This window comes from Mustela nivalis, assembly GCF_964662115.1.
Source record: "Mustela nivalis genome assembly, chromosome: 12".
Taxonomy (NCBI): Eukaryota; Metazoa; Chordata; class Mammalia; order Carnivora; family Mustelidae; genus Mustela; species Mustela nivalis.
In genome coordinates this window covers 60,384,435-60,406,292 of record NC_139031.1, presented here as the reverse complement: position 1 = coordinate 60,406,292, position 21,858 = coordinate 60,384,435, and the positions used below count along the sequence as shown (strand labels likewise).

The 21,858-nt window shown below is 37.9% G+C and overlaps 2 protein-coding genes across 2 annotated transcripts in view; both read right to left on the bottom strand.

The window, feature by feature from the left end:
- Positions 1 to 21,858, bottom strand: part of THSD7A (thrombospondin type 1 domain containing 7A) — a 453,551-nt gene that overhangs the window by 148,561 nt on the left and 283,132 nt on the right. The window contains exons 5-6 of the mRNA XM_082693331.1: positions 19,440 to 19,595; positions 17,953 to 18,165 (exon numbers count right to left, since the gene is read on the bottom strand). Coding sequence (XP_082549457.1) covers positions 17,953 to 18,165; positions 19,440 to 19,595 — 369 coding nt within the window. The remainder of the gene's footprint in view (positions 1 to 17,952; positions 18,166 to 19,439; positions 19,596 to 21,858) is intronic.
- LOC309845419 (ATP-dependent RNA helicase DDX25) lies at positions 13,624 to 15,220 on the bottom strand. The gene has a single exon (XM_082693328.1). The coding sequence runs from the start codon at positions 15,207 to 15,209 to the stop codon at positions 13,761 to 13,763; it is 1,449 nt and encodes a 482-aa protein (XP_082549454.1). The 5' UTR covers positions 15,210 to 15,220; the 3' UTR covers positions 13,624 to 13,760.

Genomic DNA, 21,858 nt, shown 5'->3' with positions numbered 1-21,858 from the left:
TGGATTAAAAAAAGGTGTGACTGATACACACACACACACAGGAATGTTACTCTGCCATTGAAAGAATGAGATCTTGCCATTTGTGACCACATGGATGGACTCAGAGGGTGTTATGCTATGTGAAATGTGCCAAGGAAAGAAAAATAAATGACTATATATATATATATATCAATATGTGTGTGTGCACGTGCATGTGTGTGTGTGTATTGTGTATATTGTGTGTATATTCTAAAATAACCCTAAAGCAAATAAGCACACAAACAAAAAACCAGAAATGAACCCAAAACAATAAATAGAGAGAACTTTCTGATGGTTGCCAGAGTGGGGAGTGGTCGGGGATGGGCAAAACAGGTTAAAGGAGTGGCAGATACAGGCTTCCAGTTATGGAATGAATTAAGTCATGGGGATGAATGGAACAGCATAGGGAATACAGTCAGTGGTATCATAACAGTGTTGTTTGGTGACAGATGACAGCTACAGTTGTGGTGAACATTGTATAACACAGAGTTACAGAATCACTACGCTGTACACCTAAAACTAATGTAAGATTGTCTCAATTATGCTTCAATTAAAAGATGAAACTAATGTAACATTGAGTCAACTATGCTTCAATTAAAAAATGTATTACTACCAATTTAAAAAAAGGGTGGAAGAGAATAGGAATGAAAAAAGCTTTTATAAAAATAGTAACCAAAAAAAAAAAAAAGATGACTTGTGGCACTTTAGACACTCCACTACTTCTCTTGGCCTACTTCTGTTCTGGTAAGGACAATTGATGTTTCTTTAATCTAACATCAAATGCTCTGCAGAGACAAAACAATTTTCTCTTCCAACCAGACTATTACCTGCATTCTTTCTAATGAGAAATCTTCTGTAAAAACTCATATGGAAGAGCTTCATTAGACCCTTTTTAGTATACTCTAGGGATTTTGCAAATGTTTTCTTAGATATATTCTTAAGGAAAAAGTGGAGTAAATACTTGTTTGGTGGTGAATTTTGGATACATCTGGGAGTACAAGCCAGCTAGTCACTCAATCAAAGCAAGGACTGTCTTCCCAGTCTTTTTTCCGTATCAGTTAGAGTTCTTTGGGTTAAAAATAATGACGAGACTTTCCTGGTTTAAAAAATGGTTTGGGTAAGGATAAAAAACGGCCTGCGGTGAAAGTAGAGCCAATAGCTCAAAACATACCAATAAGCGCCTTCATCTCTCCTCTCTGCCTTTTATATTATCAATGTTATGTAGTGACACTGGCCTGCGCCAATGTTTCTTTCGGTTATTTCTGCACAAGTTCTTGGGTATTTTCTCTCTTGCTCGCCCTAGCCCAGACTGGCTCATATTCATCTTTAATGATCACTATAGCCAGGTAGATGGGATCCAACTTTGGCTGGGAGAGGTGATCAATCCTAGCATGCCTTGTGAATAGGTTTAGGGAGTAGATGAATCCCACCCCCCCCCCAAAAAAAATCTGAAGACACAGCTGATGAGAGAAGAGAATGAATGAATGTTGACAAGGCAAACAACACACGATTAATATATACCTTTTAAGATTTTTCTATCAATTCAGCAATTTCTTTTGCTCAAATATTTAAAATTTTAAGATATAAGATTTAAAATTTTTACTAATTTACTTAAAATTCTTTATGCTGTTTCAGCGTATTGGCAAAATTGAAAGTCAAAAAAAAGCACTACAATGTTAGGTTTTTCATACTTCATTCCCTGTTTCAAAATAGGTGCCCCTAAGATAATAAATCTCAGATTTATCACAGCTAAGTAGCATCTTCTCTTTCACTTCCTCGTATGGATTTTGGTGACTTTGGGGGGAAGATATATTTTCTCCAGCTCCCACATAATGCAGTGCTAAGTACCAGTAGTTTTGACGTTCAAAGATTACTACAGAGTTCTTTTCTCATTATATTTAATTGCCATTCCATGAAAATCTTGTCTGATGTTATATAAGTAAAGTCCAATTTCTGGCTACAGTCAGTAACTTGTTATCTTGCTAAGGAAAGAAAAACTACAACTTTCTCTGTGTGACATATTTAGTGCATTTTTAACATCATACAAATAACAAATGCACAGATATAATCTACTTTAAAGTTAATATCAAATTGTTATAAGAATTAATTTTCAAAGTTTGATAGCACTGAAATAATCTTGGTTCTCTTCAGGAAACATTACTAGCTCAATACTAGTCTGAATCAATAATATGTGTCAAGTGGAAAAAAAAGAAACATCAATTCAGAGGTCTATGTCCTTAATCTAGGAAGCGGGTAAAAAGATTTTCTATTATGGAATTTAACAAGTGAAATAGATGATATGATTTTCTATTACGGAATTTACCATTATTATTTTTTGATATCTAAGAGAATAAAAATTAGGCATCCATTTCTTTAAGTCAATATACAGATACATACATACATATATATGCTTTGAAAATAAGTACCCTAATTTAGTGAGGGTGTTATGAAAATAAGTGAGATGGACTTTAAATCATTTGATCAATATAGGTAAGTAATAAAATTCTTATGCTTAGCCAAACAAAGAAAAAAGAAGGATCTTTGTGCTTGGTTAACTTTTTTGCTATTGAACTCATCTCAGATGAATGATAGGTAACAGCGAATACTTAAAACAGTTTTTATTATGTGTCAGGCACACTTCTTAGCACTTAACCTATATTAACTCATGTGTACTCTACAACAATACTATGAGTAGGTAATTGTACTATTTGTATCTTACAGATGAGAAAACTTAGTCACAGGGGATTTAAATTACCTGACAAAAAGAGTAATAAAGTTAGCATTTGAACCTATACTCAGTGCTTCAGTGACTGGGTTTCAGATAATTGAATCTCAACAAAAAACAGTCAAATGATAACATGCTGTGAGAGGGATCCTCAAGATTATAAGATTTTATGAACATTCTGGGTTTTTTTCTCTTATGCAAATGCAGTAGCTGTTTTGCTCTGGTGTTCTGGGACTTAAGCGTAATAGAATTTGAAGGCATATTGAGATGGTAATAGAGTGTGCAATTTGGTGTCGTGCTTTGCCTGACATCTGGTAGGCAAAGTTTGAATTTGTGGTGGGAGCAATAACAAAAATTTACTTAAGGAGAAACTGTGAGTCATTTCCTGAAAAGATATGATGTTTATGGATAAAAGAAAGCTAGAAATTAGCCATGAATCAGAGATTTATTGACAATCTGCAATGTGAAACAGCACTAGGAAATCTGTATAAAAAAAAAAAAAAAGGGCTGATCCCTACCCCATAGTAAGTACCAGTATAGAAGGGATAGTAGGCAACAATAAAGTATAAATCACCGAATTCTGTAAAATGTACAATGGTGTAACCAACAGAAGGGCAGAAAAGGCAACTGGTAAAAGAGCAGGATGAGACTGAGGAGACATTCCGTCATTCCCAAAGGGCTTTGAGCTTTATGTAAAAAAGCAACACCATGGCAGCCAACAAGAGATTTTAAGCATGTAAATGGCATAATCAAGAGAGGATTTATGGTAGTAGACTTGTAATTCCAGAAGAAGAAAAACCTGATACAAAAGCAACATGAGTTATTCTTTAAAAACACAAGTCACTTCTGACACTTGTTAGTTCACATCCTCTAACAGATTCTCATCTGAGAGTAAAAGACAAAGACAAAGGATATAACTCCTTTATATCCTCTCTGACCTCATCCCTTACTATGCTTTCTCTAATCCACACTACTGCAAACACACTGGCTGCCTTGTTCTCAGATTCAAAGACGTTCCTACCTCAAGGTCTTGCATTTGGTGCTCCTTAGGCCTAGAACATTATCCTCGCAGATTCTCATAGGATTTTCCTACTTTCGTGTTTCTTCACAGATGCCACTCTATCAGGACTGAGCAAATTGTGGTGCTGTGAACTAGGTTAGAAACATTGGAGGAGAAACCAACTTTGAAGGAAAGATGATGGATCTGACTTTGGTACATACTGACTTTGAAATATCAGCAGGTTGCAGTTGGGGCTTCTGAATAGAGCTTTATAGCAGAAGGTCGAAAGGGAATGTTATCATTTAAGGAAGAAGCAGAGGGGGGAAAATTTAAAAAATACACACACACACACACAGATATATATATATATATATATGTGAATATATATCAAATAGAATAAGTAGCCTGTATAGATTAAATATATCTACAAATTCTGAGAACCTCCCATCAAAACATATAACTGATTCTACTATACCTTGAATCTGGCTGGCCTTCCAACGTACTTTGACCCAAAGAACATGGTAGAAGTGATTTTATGATTATCCCAGAACCCAAACATGAAGAGATCGTTCATCTGTTTTGCCCTATTGGAACAGTGTCCTGAGATCACCTTGAAGAGAAGCCACTGTGCACTACCAGATGACAGAACACATGGAGAGAAAAATGAGGTAACTTCATTGATATTAAGGAGGCCAACTTAGACGTCCCAGTTACACCATCCCTCTGGCTGAACATAGCTGCACCAATGATTCCAGAACTGCCCCGCCAAGCAATAGAATTGAGAGAGAGAAAAAAATTTTAAATCATTAAGTGTAGGGTTGTATATTACACAGCATACATATCTGACAAAAACCTTATTACCTAGAAATGGGGTGCTGCTTTAACAAAAACCTAAAACATGTAGCAATGACTTTGAGACTTTGTGGGGGTAAAAGCTGAAAGTTGGTAAGAAGATGTTTAATGGAGGATGGAGACAGAGAATCTCGTGTCACATACTGATGAAAAAGTGGCAAAACAATTAATTACTTAAGGAAACTTGTAAAGGTGGAAAATGTGTCTAATGAACCTGTGGATACAGATAAGGATATTTTCAGGAAAAATGTTAAAAATGTCCACTTAATTTTTCCTCTAGAGGATGATATGCTATAAGGAGAGAAATAAACTAAGAAGGAAAAATTCTGTGTGCAAATGGAATTTATATGCTGCCATGGTGGCTGAAATGGAAAATAGAATGGTTTTTCACCTCTAGTCATTTGGCAAAAGATTTTCAGAGTAATAAATGGCCTAAGGTAAAAATCAATTTAAGGATGTAGCTAAAAGTTCTTTGATAATACCTCAGAAATAGTTAAGTGATTCCTAGAAGACTCTCTCAGTTATATAAAAGGCTTCTAAAAATCTTAAAGTAGCCTCATCCATGGTCCAAACTAAAGAGAGGCTTTTCTCAAAAACAAATTAAATAAATTATGGAAATGGCTTTTGGGACATGGAGTGATCTCCAATGAGATTCATAAGAAACCCAAAGCATTAAGTGTTGTATTGTTAAAACACTGCCAACTTAGTCTTCGAGAAATTGAAACAACTCAAAATGAAAGAAAGGCCCTGGGCTCTGGTTTATATGAGTGGGGGTCAGACAGAGAAAGCTCATCAGCTTCAAATAGAAGCCATATCTTATAAAAAGGGTAAGACATCTATGGAAAATACAAGAACCCAGAGTGAAGACCAAAGAGGCAAGGAGAATGTCGGATTGGAGAACGACTTTCAGAGAACAAACACAGGCTAGGATCAAGGAATTCCCCTGTCCCTGGTAAAGAGGCAACAGGCTGGATTTCAGAACTGATGAAGACTGGACACTTCCGAATGCTTCTGATTTTTCTCATTTTTGAATGGGAGAATCCATTCTGATTTTCTGTTCTCTGTTATATCACTATAAGTTGTATATGTGGACAGAATGAGGGGGAGATATCTTTCTAGTTAAGAGGCCTTTGATCCTAGTTAATAGACCACACCCTAGACACAAAAGAGTTCCAATTTTAATATGAAATCAGGTTATTTGTGATAGGTAACATGAACTGATTATATGAAGTCTTTATCTCAGAGGGAACTGTTTTACTTTGTGTAAAGCACCACACTAGTACAGAATAAGATCTTGAAAACACGTGTGCCTTCAATTAAGGACATAAGGGTTCTATTTTTTTTTAATAAATTACCTGAATGGTTCAAATTTTTATGGTCTCCAGAAATTAAAGTATCTTTTAAAATGAAAGTCATATTTTCCATTTTTTGGCACCTTAAAAAATTCTGCAGACATTCAGTTAAACTCAAAGGTTCTGTAAGATTGGATTATTTTCAAGAGAAAATAAAAAGAAAGAAAAACAATATCGAAAGACCTTTGTAAGCTCACAGGGAAGGTTTCTGGATATAGGATTTAATTAGTAGGAAGAAAATTTAAGCACCATGATAAAATACAGTTTTAGAAAACAGAAAGGACTGGAAATATACCAGTTAGGGACAAAAGCCCTAACTGGTCAAAAGAATTTTAAAAGTAAGTACTCTACTCTCATTTTCTAAAATAATAATGGTTTTCGTATGGTACGATGTGGAAAATACAAACCACAATTCTGTTTAAGATGGCAAGTTCTATAATTCTAAGTTAATCAAACAAGATTACATTAAAATATTTTATGTATTTTTTATATTGTATATTTTTTCCTAAAAAAATCTATGACTAACGGACAATATTAAGTTATTTTGAAGTATACAGAAGAGACTTTATGATAAGTTTCCTTGTGGGGGAAAAAATCACGTGTGCAATTGATCAATCAATGAAGATAAAAGAATAGCCACACCCAACTGCTGTATCTGACAAGAGTCGTCTATATCTGAATCAGATGCAGGTCATGAAATGGTGACTGATATAACTGTATGGGAATCTTGGTGTTCTTGGGTTAGGACGGGCTGTACTTTGCCTGTGGGAGGAATGAAAACAATTGAGACAAGATGGTGGACTGTAACAAATTAAATTTTTTTGCCATAATTCTTTGTATCTCATCAGGAGATGGAGTCTATTTCTCTACCCATGAAATCTGAGTCATCACTGTGACTTGCTTTGACCAAGAGAATGTTGCAGAAGTGACAACGCGCAGCTCGAGAGTCTGCCAGCTTGTTTTTGTCCTGTCAGAGCAATGCCCCCAAACTGCCGTTTAAGAAAGCTGGTCTAGGGGCACCTGGGTGGCTCAGTGGGTTAAGCCGCTGCCTTTGGCTCAGGTCATGATCTCAGGGTCCTGGGATCGAGTCCCACATCGGGCCCTCTGCTCAGCGGGGAGCCTGCTTCCCTCTCTCTCTCTCTCTCTGCCTGCCTCTCTGTCAACTTGTGATTTCTCTCTGTCAAATAAATAAATAAAATCTTAAAAAAAAAAAAAAAAAAAAAAGAAAGCTGGTCTAGGTTATAGGAGGAAGAGAGTCCAAGTGGAGAAGCACCAATGTGCCTCGGCACACAGTACCAACTCCGAAATACATGAGGGAGGCCATCTTGGACCTTCTAGTCATAGCCAAACCTCCATAAATGAGCCCAGATGAAACCTGAACTGGAAAGTCCCAGAATCATGGAAAATCTGAATTGGTTTTGTTTTCAGCCAGTGAGTTTTAGGTGATATGTTAGCCGGTAAGAGTTAAGTGATACATGGCCTGAGAGGTAGGAAAGGAATCAGAAGAAAGTAAAATCCATGAGGTCATGGGAAGACAAAGTCTGACAGGCGATAAGAGATAAGCAGAGATGAAGAAGCAAACAAAGGATAATGTAAGGAAAGAGATGCACCTGTTGGGTTTAAAAATTCAGCTTCTGTCTAATTTGACTGAAAGTGTCCCTTCCACCCATACTGGTCTTTACTGATGCAGCTATAAGTAAACTGACTGACTTGAGTTTTGTAAAGGTGCTTGACTACCTATGATAAAGTGAAAGGCTTTTTGTCTTTATTTTTTTTCTTACATTTCCTATTTGAAGTGATAGGTAGCACTTAGTGGGAAATTTATGTTGTATCTTATAAAGCGGTAAGTAAACTATTGCTTATTTAACTTATTTAGCCTCATCTGAGGCTTCCACTAATTCTCCCTTACTATTAAAAAAAAGAAAATTCTTTATAAAGCCCTATTCTTCACTAAGACATTTAAGTGCAAAAGAACACTGGCTCAATCCAGATGGTTTCCTTAAAAACAAAAAATAATTTTTATTAACAATATATCAAAATAGGGCATCTGGGTGGCTTGGCTGGTTAAGTGTCTGCCTTTGGCTCAGGTCATGATCCCAGGGTCCTGGGTTCGAGCACTGCATTGGGCTCCCTGCTCAGTGGGGAACCTATTTCCCCCCTCCTCCTGGCTCATGCTCCCTCACTATCTCTGTACCTATCTCTGTCTCTCTCTCACAAATAAATAATAAAATCTTAAAAAAAAAAACAAGAAAAAAAGCAGTGTATCAAAATATAATACATACGTGCGTGTGCACATGCACACACACACACACACACACACACACACGCACACCACGGTAGACAGATCAGGTTATCCTATGCTAGATTTTTTAAGCCAAAATAAAATTGTGGTTAGTACAAGCCAACACTAAAGAATAACCTACTGCCTTAATTTTCTAAAAAGCGATAATGACTTTCATCTTTACAACAAATTAAATAAAGAATCTCAACCCAATTATAGGAAAAAACTCCTACCAACTGTGTTAGATGATCCTAATTGTAAAGTAAGAGACCTTAGATTTAAGCATAACATCCAACCTAATTATATTCCAAACACATTAAATGGCATGGCATTCTCCAGGAAGGGGAACTTCTTAGTTGATTTATTGCTTAAATTATGGAAAAACAATTCAGTTATAGGACATATTCTTGCATTTAAAAGATTGGCTTTTCCATGTAATGGCTGTGTAATTTGTGTTAAGAAGCAGATTCCAGTTCCAGATAGTGATCCTGCTTTTGAAATTGTGTTCTCATCTAGGTCTACAGACATTTGAATTGATCCGAACCTGGAATTCTCACCAAAGTTTTAGAAGTCAATCTGACTTAGGTTAGTTTCTCTTCTAAAATTACACAAATTGTAACTTAAGTTTCCCTAACTCTCACTTCTCGTCCGTCATTGATAAATAATTATGACAAAATACAGCACAAAATTTATTGTCCTGGTGGAAAGGAACAAAAATATTTATGACTAGGCTCTTTATGTTCTCAAAAAGATAGTCTAACATCTTCAAATATTAAACAATCTCAGTATCTGTTGCTTTTTTTCAGCCTTTTGAAGTTTCATTTTTCCATTAAAATTCAAATAGAATTACTTGAATTTGGCTGGGGTATTCAGCAGCCTCTTAAGTGGCTGTAGATCCTCCCTGTCTTCATTTTCTGTTGGGGTTTTCACGGAGCTAATATTTCCCCTAAAACTTCTCGTTCCAAATTTTTGCCTCCATCAGTCATTCCTAGGGTGATCACTTGCTTTTCAAAGCAGGATACTTAGTAGAACCTCAAGAAAATTGTACCATCCTAAAGAAACCTATTTCATACTAAAGGGTGTTTCTAGTTAGCTGTGACCCTCCTCAAACTTTGTCTTCATTGAGATCATTTCTCTCACTTCTTTCAGACCCTCCTCACATCTTTTTATCAATCCCCAAGCTCCATACATCTCTCTCCATACTGCTTCAGGTAGCTTAAATATTCTATTTTATTTTGCAGAACTCAGCTCTTCTCTTGTTATTAATCAGGCAATATAAAGAGTACATATATCTGTCAACCAAAATGTCCCACCAAATCATTTCCCTAAATTGGAAAATGCATATCCTCATGGATATTCCTCTGTAGTGGTACTAAAGACACAATCATAAGGTTTTAGGTTTGCTTAGTACACATAACATTTATAAACCTTCCCCACCATAACTGAATCTCTTCCTGGACAATATTGTTGCAGAGCTTGGAACTCCTGGGACCCTTTTTACTCCTGGATCTTTGCACCCATCTCTCAGATTCTGGGGCTAATATCTCATATTGACTTTCAGGCGAATTACCCTGGGCACTAGAGTCGTCCGACTAATAGAGAGAACTAGAAGTTTCTGGGCCCCATCTTCCTCCTTCCTGCAGCAGCTGTGAGCCAACGGGTGACCAGTGCAAGTTTAAAAAGCCCAGCTTCTTTTTTCCTAAAATCACAACCTTTGTGGTTTAATTTAAACTCCAGAGTATCAGTGAGTCTGCAACTTCGCTGTTTTCCTGTGCAAAACAGTTAACCCAGCAGGCCCAAGAGTGTCACCCTTAGACAGTCTTGTTCACTAGGCTGACCCCTGGCTTGCATCTGGGAACTTAAGTTCCTGGAGACTTCCACTATTCTCAAAATGAGAAGTGTTGATCACTGTACTTAAAGTATTTGCACAAGCAATGTGGTTTAGGCCGGTCATGTACTTTCCTTCTGGGAGTCTAGAATATTTTTTATGAGCTTAGCAGAGGGTGACTACATGGCTGACCCCCGACATAAACCTGAACACCTAGACTCAGATGAGCTTCCCTGAAGACAATGCTGCACGTGGTCTGTCGCAATGCATTGGTGATGCCATGGGGAGAGGACCCTTGGAAACTTGTGCTTGGCTTCCTCTAGACTTTGCCCCATGTGCCTTTTCCCTTTGCTGATTCTACTTTGTATTTTCTCACTGTAAAAGTGAGAGTTGAGTTCTATGAGTCCTTCTAGTGAATTGCAGGACCATATTGCAGTCTTGGGAACCCAACACACATTTCCTCTTCTCGATTTTGCTTCTTTACTCCCGCTCCTCTTACTGGTTTCTCCTGGGAGCATATCCTTAATAAACTGTGTGCCTCATAACCCTTGACCTGGCTTATGCTTCCAAGAGAGCTTATGAATACTCTCAATTAGTCAAAATATTACTCTCAACTATAAACTATTATAACCTCTCTTCCTATTCTTGGAATACTCTGCTCTCTATTCTTTTTTTTTTTTTTAAGATTTTATTTATTTATTTGACAGAGATCACAAGTAGGCAGAGAGGCAGGCAGAGAGAGGGAAAGGGCAGCAGGCTCCCTGCTGAGCAGAAAGCCCCATGTGGGGCTCTATCCCAGGACCCTGGGATTATGACCCGAGCCGAAGGCAGAAGCTTAACCCACTGAGCCACCCAGGTGCCCCAACTGCTCCCCATTCTTTAACTTCTCATTCCACATACCTCTGTCCCCCTCCACACTGTTTTCTTAATAAATACATATTTGGACAAAATAATTCCATGTTTATACAATTTATAAATTGGACACAAATTATACTATAAGGTTTATAATAAAATAGAGCAGTACCTCACTCCATCTTTCCCTACACTGAGTCTTGCCTTCCAAAGGTTTTAAGATTTTCAATGTTTTCTAGATGTTTACTCCTGTGTTTACCTCAAGATATTGAAACGATAGCCCCTTCCTTATATTCCTCTTAATACTGAACATGTGGGAAAAAAGAAGTATGGCATGAAGTACTTGGGAAAGAAATAGTATTCAAGTCTTTCCTTCCCTCTACTCAAGTATGGATGCACAGCTCATTCCAGAAGGAAGAAATTCGGACTATAATATTTCAGAAAGAATACGCAGTCACGTGACAAGCCAGGGCCCTGAACATTAATATCATCATCTCCTGTTTTTTACAGCTGGCTCTTTTGGCACTTCTGATGAGATACAGAAGTGGTTCCAAAAGAGGCAGAAAAACTTACTGTAAAGGCATGCCTCACTACTAATCTCAATGTATTATTATTCACAGGTCTTTTAAAGCATTATCCAAATCAAATCCGTTTGCTCTGGTGCTGACAGTGTTTGGGTAAAAGAGTTGAGCCTTGCTCCACTGAAACAATCCTTTTCTTATTGTAGTAGACTGGTTCATAAACTTCATTGTACATGGCAACAATCTAGGGAGCTGCATAAAAATGCCCTTTCTGGGACTTGCCTGCACAGACTGCATTCATTGGGTCTGTAGAAAAGAAGACTGAGGATTCTGAGTTCAGAGCATACTTAAGGAGATTCTGATACTAGGGGGTCCAGAACACTCTTTGCAAGAATGGATCTAGCATCTCACAGGGTAAACTGAAAAAATAGCCGAGTAAAATGAATAGATACATAATGTATCTTATATCCATTTACATTATTGATGTAGTACTTCCATTTGTACATGAGGCATCTGTTGGCATACGTTCTTAATAATTCAATAATTTTTAACCAGAGTGGCATCATCCAATGGTGTGTTACAATCAAGTTTTGGGTGTACGGAAATTATTTGTTGTTAGTGACATTTCAAGTCAGCTGATTTTAACAAATCAGAGTGATTACAGGTTATCCATACAATAATGGCATTTTCATTTATTTAAATGTTGACATGACTTGTCTTACCCAATGGAAGAGGAAGAAGGTGAGCCAGAACCACAGTGCTCCGTGAATAACATGGTATACTTTGAGGGCCCTGGCTGGTCATTGCTATTTCTACTGTGCCTTTAGGAGCAATGTAATGATGAATTGTATTGATTTACTTCCACAGAAATATTGTATTTTGTTTTCATAAAAATCTGTCAGGTATGAATGTGAGTCACACACGTCAATGTCAGTGGTTACATGTTAGCTTTTGCTGATGTGGAAAGACTAAGAAGTGTAACATAAGAGTGGTAGGCATTTTGAAACTGCTGAAGTTCACTGCTTATACTGTAATACCAAAACAAAATACAAAACTGTGGCTTTGACATTCTCATATCTGAAATAGAGCACATAGTAATGTGATATGGGTGGCATCATTTTTTTTCAACAGAGAAGAGGGCTATGTGCAAACAATATTTGGTTTATAGTCTCCTTAAGTAATCAATAAGACAATGGATTTTTCTCTTCCACTCTCAGCCTAAAAAGTCTTGCTTTGTTCTATCTCTAAACAACCAATTAGTTACTATACCAACCAAGAGTCCTAAAAGTACTCTTGTCCCACCAAATTTATGCCTTTAAATAAAACACACAAATTTCACAAAAATAGAAATAGGGCAGCTTTTAGTTTTCCTTAAAAGTCCACAAAACTCTAGGATCACTCCTCTTCCCAACCACAATGTCACCATCAGACGTTTGGAATAATACCTATATTTGTGCTCAGAGATTGGGAACTGCTTTTCTGACAATCCTTAAATTATGAGCGATATTTTTTCTACTACACGTCACATATTTATCTCTTTTTGTGGAGTCTAATTGTCTTCTGAGTTCTCTTTTGTCTCACATTTCTGTTTATACCTTCTGTCTGTCAGAGAATCTATGTAAAATTCCTCCTGAGTATTCTCAAAACCCTTCCCCAATCCTGCTTCTTGAAAGACAATTGGAAAAGTGAATAATAACCAGCAACAAATACTAATGATCTCAGGAAGCCTGGGCAGAGGATATTTCAGGAAAAAGAAAAGAGGCTTCAAATGCTTTGAGGTCGCTAACAAAGTTGTGAATTTTGTGAGGAACGTGGGAGAGAAAAAAAAAGCCTTTTTATTATTTGCTAACATTCACAGGCTCTAATTTTTTCATTTCCCTAGTTGAGCTTTAACTTAATTATAAAACAAAATCTATAGCTGCAGCCAGGCCTAGGGGTAGAGTCTGTACAACTAATCAACTTTAATTCCCTGGGTTCGATTTAATTACAAAACAACATTTGGTGCAGCTGCTAAACACTTACCAGGTGACCACATGATAATACTGGAGTAGTATTTACAAGTCTCCAGCTTTTGCTCTGTTCTATCAGCACAATTAGGTTTCAGCATATACAAGTTTGAGCAGCCTCGAGAATTTATAATGATGAAGAACTGCCCTGATTTTTTTTTTTTTTTTTTTTTTTTTTTTTTTTAAGACTAAGGTACCATGACATTTATTTTGCCATATTTAACAGTTTCACTTTGAAAAAGCCCAAACAGAAAAAATTACCTTCAAAACCCACTGGGACATTCTCACATAAACTAGATATTTCACAAGCAACAAAGTTCTGTCTTCAATATTCAATCTTTTCAATTTCATCCATGTCTTCAGGATCGAGTTGCTTAATGCTGCTGTTAAAGTGATCCTGGATTTTCATGAGCAAGGGCAGCTTATCCACTTCAATCATGTTGAAGGCGAGGCCCTTTTTCCCAAAGCGTCCTGTCCGCCCTATGCGGTGAAGGTAAGTCTCATAATCTGGCTCCTCAGCTTGGTTTACAGGGAGATCAAAGTTCACGACAATTGTGACCTGCTTCACATCGATCCCTCGAGCACAGACATTGGTCGTTATAAGAACTTTCTCTTTCCCATCCCGAAACCTCTGAATGATGGAGGCTCGCTGATCCACGGTCAGCTCTCCGCTTAACAGAGACACTTGGTGGCCGTCCTGCATCATCTCCACAGTCAACCACTTGGCATTTCGACGAGTCTGGCAGAAGATGATGGCCTGCCCGATGGTGATGCCACCGTAGATGTTGCACAGGGCTTGGTACTTGTCTTTCCTACTCTCACACAACACGTAATACTGTCGGATGTTGTTCAGGGTCAGCTCCTCTTTTCGTAACTTAATAACATTAGGGTCTGGAATGATTCGCTCTGCAAACTGCCACACAGAGTCCTCAAAGGTCGCTGAAAAGAGGAGCATCTGGCACTCAGAAGGTAAAGCTCTCTGAATCCGAATGCTCTGATCTGAGAATCCTTGTGTGTCAATCATCACATCCGCTTCATCCAGGACAAACACACGAATCTTAGTCAAGTCAATTAATTTTCGCTTGAAACACCAATCTAGAACAGTCCCAGGAGTGCCAATTATAATCTGTTTGGTGATGTCCGTGCCTCTGGGAATGCGATTCCCTCGAATGGCGTACATCACTTGAACATCCACACAGAATTTTCCCATCCGTTCGACCACGCGACCAGTCTGCAAAGCCAGTTCATAAGTAGGAGCTAGGCAGAGGCACTGTGGGAACAATTCCAAGGTATTGACTCTGCTTAGCATTGCCAAGACAAAAGCAGCTGTTTTTCCTGTTCCAGACTGGCTCTGGGCTATGAGGTTCTGGGGTGGGTGGGCCAGCATCATAGGGAGAGCCATCTCTTGGATTTTGGATGGTCTGTTAAATCCCATTGCATAGATCCCTTTTAATAGCTCTTCCTTCAGCCGCAGCTCTTCAAACGTTTTCACTGAGTAGAGTGGAGAGCTGGGATCCTTCTGTAAGACTTCAACTCGGTGACTGGATTCTACTAAGGACTGTCGGATTAACTTATTTAAGAGTGAATTAGCTGCCAAATCCACTACATCTTCATCATCTTCTTCCGTATTATTAATAGAACCATCTATATTTGGGACTGTAGAACTCTTAATGCCCCGAAGGTTCTTCCGGGGATGGATGAGGTTTGAAAAATGACTGTTCAGCCGCTCGCTCTCCGCCGCCCCGGCGTCGCCTCCCCAAAGTAACGACGCCATAGCCGCGATCGCAGCTCAGAACTGCCCTGATTTTATACAGTTCCGTAGTTAAGCCAGTTAAAATACTGAGTTGCACCATAACAAATTCATGTCAGAAAGTAAAATTTAATGAGGAAAGACATGTCCTGATAAAGGGCAATAACAACAAATTGAGTATCAATAGCATACTTCTTTTCCTTAATTCACTCTTTCTGGGATATAGGCAAAGTGAGACCAGCTGAGGCATCCTGGGAGCTACCAATGCGTGTTTTAGGATATAAGGTACATTATTTTTCAAAATAACAAGACATATGTAACTCCTTCCTCTGCCTGTATTTTCGTGTTTTAGCATTCCATAAGATAATTTAGGGGGTGATTACTTGTGTCATGAAATATTTTTTAGCTGACAAAATAAAAATCAACTATGGATATTTTTAAGATAGCCAGTTCCTCTGTGTATTTAAAATACACTGAATTTGTACAAACACCCAAGAAGATCATTGATCTTCTGATTTTTCATTTAATAATATTTAGGCAGAAGTTCCATGAACAAGGAACTTCTCTATCTTATTGGAGTTTTTTTTTGGTCATCTTAGTTTACTCACATACACCTCATACAATGTGTGGGATCCCCAGGTCTAGGGAAGGACATGAAAAAATTTTGAATTTAGGAAAAAAATTAGTAAGAAGTATCAGTAAGGGAGATACCAGTGATGCTGAAATAAACATGACTCATTATTTTCAAAGCAACTCAGAAAGAAGAAAACATAGATTGCCATCTAATCCACACAAAGATTTGAAGTAGATGGATAAATGTAATTCTTTTGCTTCTTTTCCCCATTAGATGTCAATGTCCTTCTTTTCTTTCCCTTTAGAGTAGAACTGGGTAAGAGCTAAAGAGAGGATGTATTATGGGTAATTATCTATGAAAAGCAGTAAATCTAGAAAAAAACCCAGAATACATAAAATTCATCCTAAAATATCTGAAGCAATAATCCCCTTTTCTGCCTTTCTACCTCAAGTGCCGGTCTGGATTTTACCCAATGCTGTCCTGCTTGATGATGTTGGTCCCTAGACAAAGACAACACTGTACGTTTCAAAGTCGAAAGGCTAATTTCTCAGTACTAGCAGGGTCTGTCCATGTCTTACCCCAGAGAGTATCTTTCTCTACTGAACAGTGACTGAGTCACAGGAGGAAACAATTCTGCTTGCTGGAAGAAAATAGGATGGAAGGAAATATGACGGTTACCAGATGTTCCACTGTCCCTGAGGGGGCACCAGAATGTTTCTGCATATGCTGTAAACCGCATAAACTGTCAAATCATGGGACCCTGGGGTTGGTGCTCATGCTGCTCTGATGTGCAGAGTCACAGCATTCGAGAGTTGAAAGGACCCTTAAAGATGATCTTAGTCAAAGGTTTTAAACTATGTCGTGAGGAGCTCTATGTTTCCTAAGTGTGACTCAGAGATTACTGAAGCGTAAGGGGATCTCCCCAAAATAATAGCAGCATTCATGAAAAGAATATAAAAAAATCTTACATCAGAGTAACAACAAGACAGTATATTTTATCAAACAAAAATCAGTTGTGAAAGTCTAAGGTAATTTAAAAAAATTTTATTATTATGATTTTTTATGGCAATTCTTATGGTTTAGGAAAGGAATCTTGTGGAAAATCACCCTCGCAGTACTTCTAGGATATTCCTGGGTGGGGCTGGGGAGGTGTGGGGTGGGAGTGGGGCAGGAGTCAGAGGTTGATTCAGGAACCTAGACCACAATAGGCCATGTGGCTTAGTTGTCTGGAAATTAAATTACATCCTAAGACACAATATCAGAGCAGAAAATAAAGGCATCTTGAGTCAAGTCAACTAATTCTTGCAATCCTTCTTTGTTTAAATATTTTGGCAAATTAAAAATGCCCACTTAGAAAATGTTACCTTTCCAGGCTAATTTTTTTTTAAGTAGGTTCCATGCCCAGGGTGGAGACTGACATAGGGTTTGAACTCACCACTCAGAAATCAAGACCTGAGCCGAGATCAAGAGTTGGATGTTTAACTAACTGAGCCACCCAGGTGCTCCTCCATGCTATTTTTAAATGGCAATTTAAAATTCATTGCCTTGGGGCACCTGGGTGGCTCAGTGGGTTAAGCCTCTGCCTTCGGCTCAGGTCATGATCCCAGGGGCCTGGGATCGAGTCCCATATTGGGCTCTCTGCTCAGCAGGGAGCCTGCTTCGCCTCATCTCTCTCTCTGTCTGTCTCTCTGCCTATTTGTGATCTCTCTCTCTGTCAAATAAATAAATAAAATATTTTAAAAAAAATAAATAAAATAAAATTCATTGCCTTGATGAGGATTTAATTTTTATTCTATGTTACCTGCTTTCAAATTAAAAAATACCCTGTGATTGTTCAAAGAACCTCCTCATTGCCACCATTGGAAAGAGAGAGAGAGAGAGAGAGAGATTGAGAGACTAAGAAATAGGGGGTAAGAAAAGAAAAAGAAACCAAAAAAAAAAAAAAAAAAAAAAGAAGAAGGAAGAAAAGAAAAAAGGAAAGAAAGAGAAAAAGGGAAAGAGAGAAGGGAAGAACAGAGCGAGGGAAAGCAAAAAGGAAGAAGGAAAGAAAGAAGAAAGAAAGAAGCAGCTATTTCTGCATTTGTACGGGGAGCGCATTTTGATGGAGGGACAGGAGATTTTAACTAAGTGAAGGCATAGCGCCAAGGTTGAAAAGACATTCGCCAACAGGGTAGAGGCACCTGCCCGACTCACCGTCACTGTTGATGCACACCACCTCCTGAACTTGGGTGCCTGGGCCACACTCTTTTCCATTGTCTGGTTCACAGTCTCCAAGCCTCACTGCTTTCCAGTCATAGCAGGATGGCTCTTCACAGGGAATGGCTTCCAGTAAGTGAGGGCAGTTCCCAGTGCCCCCAGAGCCTCCAGTGGGCTCATTGGTGATACGCCGCTTCCTCAGTTTGAAACCTGAATGATTGGGGAAGGACATACTTCTTGTTACTGCCCTGGGCTGACTATTTCCAAAGGCTGAATGAAAACTTGAGGGAAAGCTAGATGAGGGCAGAGGGTAAAATTCATATTTGCTTTAATCACTTGTATATCCCCAAACTCTAGTTTATGTGAGCCCATTAATCATTTATTAAGTGAATAAATGAATGAACAGAATGGCCAAGGAGGGAAGGCAAGAAAAATCATATATCTCTTATCTCCTTCACAGGACTGGAGAGGGGTAGAGAGGCAGAAGCAGAGCAGGAAAGACAGACAGACAGACAAAGATGCACACAGAAAATGATTTCGGTTGATCTGGAAAAGTCTGTAGTTATAAAATATTCAAAGAGACAATGAAATCTCAAGCTATTTAGAAATATTCATGACCAGAGAAAGTGCTATTATTTTGAATTTTCCAGCACTATCACATAATTACATTTGAAAAGAAACCTCTGAGAAGTTGGATGGTCCCAGATAAAGTGTCTCTTTGAGCCTTAAGTTGATTTTCGAAGCCCTAGAAATATGAACCAGTGATGATATAAAGCATCTGGGCGCTAATGAGGTCTCTTCAGAGTCGTGCTCTGTGCTTTAATAGCACCTACGTGTTGTCCTTCTGGACAGGGTGTACCAAAATTAATAAGTCTGTTTATTGCTATGTGAACATATTAGAATCACTAGAAAACTGTCTTTGGGAGAAAATGTTTTTCATTACTAGGTCCTGTGAGAACTACCCCATCATACCACCACAAAGGAAACCACTACATTTCATCTATTCCTCTTAGATATATCATTTGCATCATAAGAGCAATAGTTTTTTTTTTTTTTCCTTTCTTACCTTCAGAGTAATACAGTGGTTTTTTTTGTTGTTGTTGTTTGTTTGTTTTTTGTTTTTTTGAGGACTAGCTATGGACCAGGCACTGAATTGAGTGCTTTATGCTTATTATCTCATTGAATCTTTAGAGAAAACTTCAGTAGCAGATATTACATCCCTTTTACAGATAAGGGGACAAAGATTTAGATCATTAACTTCAGTTTTAATGTTCTGGTACCAACCTCAGAATAGGTTTATTCATCTTTTGCATTCAATACTCTTTAGCCATTCTGGAAAATACCACAGATGAATGAATAAGCACAAGTAACAGAGAGTAATAGTGGCCGCGAAAGTATTTGGCACACTGATGTTATTATTTAAAATAACTCGTGTCTGACTCAACTGATGGGAGTTTTAAGCATGCCATGTTACTAGTACATACCTTTTTTGCCTTGCTGGTCATTACAGTTTTCAAAAGTACAAGGTCCCCAAGCCGACCAAGGTGACACCTCACATTCAACAGGACAGGGAATGTGGCAGAGCTGTGTAGTATTAGGGACGGGGCCAGTGCATGAGTTCAAGTCCACTGGTTTTGAGGCTGTTTAGAAAAAAATACAGAGATCCCTTAAGAATTCAACAAAATGCCATGGTCAACAATACGATTTTTCTGTGTGTACAGAGAAGGACAAGTGCCACCAAGATATTATTCCACAGCTTCTTAGTTACATCCTAGAAAAGAAGGAGAGGGAGTGGGGAAAAAGCAGAATAGTGTAGTTCAAGGAAGTGGGACTAGAAATCTCAGAGACATCAGCAGCTTTATCACTTATTAGCCTGGTGATTTAATAATGCGAGATTAACTTTCCTAAATCGTGGAACAAGCCTTAAGGTTAATTTTATCTCTACAATTCTATATTTGGATTCTAAATAAATGGAATCCACTTCAGAGGATTGAGCGCAGTGGGAGAGGGCCTACCGCTATAACATATATGGAAAAAGTCTCTACTGGGTGGCTTCTGGTGGAGTAGTCTCCCTTTTCTTTTGGTCCACAGAAGGGCAAGCAGTAGATATAACGAAGAGCGCATGCCACCAATGGTGCATCTCTCTCTACCCCAGCTACATGACTCACCAGATACTTTCTAGAACTTTTACAGAATATATTATCTGCATATGTGATCCAAATCTCAGAACTGCTAAGGTGACTAATTTAGAATTATCCACGTTTCTTCATATGTTGACCAATGATCTGTGAATAAATATTGCTTGCCCTTGCTTCCCTTCTGTTTTGATGCCTGAAGTTCAGCTAGTTTGTGTGGAACCCACATTTGACACAATGTCAAATGCATCCAAAGTTCTGGCTAAAAATGACTAGGAGAGCTATTTGAAGCTGTATGGAAAGCAGAAGAGAATCAAATTTAGCAGTATATTATATAATATAAAGCTATAGTTGCTTTCGTTTTAAAGCTTTTAAGAAGCAAATGTCTTTGCCACTTCCTTTAATAAAAGCTAGCTGCTGTTTTCATCTGATAATTTGGAATGCTGACCCTTGTACATAAATGACTGAAATAATAGAGGTCTTAGATAATTCTCATTCTCTTTATGTGAAGAACTATCAAATTCCAATCACATGGGTTACACGTAGAAGCTCATAGAGAAATTAAGATATTTTAGGCTAAATGATCCTAACTTTATATAAATGTACTCAATATATTTGCTTATAGTTTAAACTCTAAGGCAAACTGTAGGTATCATGCATCTCTCAATTTTCTGCATGCACACACACACAATCATAAGCGTTACCTGAAGGCTATTACATTAACCCCTCTTCCTAAAATAGTTTCTCAGTTCTGAAAAATATTCTGCAGATTTTTTTTCTTTTTCTCCTAGGAGTACATGACTTAATCTCTCTCTTCTCCCTCCCACCCCCCATGCCAGCCACTGTAGTGAAAATAAATGGGCACTCCTAGTTTGGTTACTCTGGACACTACCAGCATTCTCACTTAAGTTTACTGGAATTGTTGCTATTGTGCATCGTAATATCAGCCATAGCCAAAAATGATTAATTTTGTTGCTTTCAACAGCGAAAGTATTTGGCACACTAATGACAGAAAATTCAGAAATAAATGCTTCACCTCTTTAAATGTAAAAAAGAAAATGATGTCAGTGATATATATTTCATATAAAATGAAAACAATTTTTAATATCCTTATAGGCTTATGAGTCTTGTGGTGCTTAATTTATATGTCAACTTGTCTGGCTAAGGGATGCCCACAAAGCTGCTAAAACGTTTCTAGGTGTGTCTGTGAGGATGTTTCTGAGAGAGAGTAGCATTTGAATCAGCAGATTGAGTAAAGAAGACAGCTTTCACCAATGGGGGTTGGGGGAAACACTATCCAATCCATTGAGAACCCAGGTAGAGATAAAAGGTGAACGAAGGGTAAAATCTCTTTCTCTATTTTTGAGCTGTGGAATGCATCTTCCCCTGCTCTTGGACATTAGAGTTCCTGGTTCTGGAAAACTAGGAATTACACTAGTGACCATTTCCATAATTCTGCAAGCCAATTCCTATAATAAGTCTCTTCTTATAGATCTAAACATATATCCTAATGGTCTGTTTCTCTGGAGAACCTTTACTGATGTAGGGTACAATATGTAGAAAATCTCCTATAACTGCAAATTAACAAATGTAATTTCTTCACTTGTAGAGTCTTTCACACTAACATTTTAATTAACAATTGTATGTTTTATTACCTGAAAAGTCTCCATTTTTTTCTTTCAATAGATTAAAATTAACTTAAAATTTAGTGTTGTTACATTGTTTTGGAAATTACAGTTACTACAAAGAGAAGTCTACTCTTACAAAG

Coding starts and splice junctions, on each gene's coding strand:
- LOC309845419 (XM_082693328.1), bottom strand. CDS start 15,209: ATGGCGTCGTTACTTTGGGGAGGCGACGCCGGGGCGGCGGAGAGCGAG.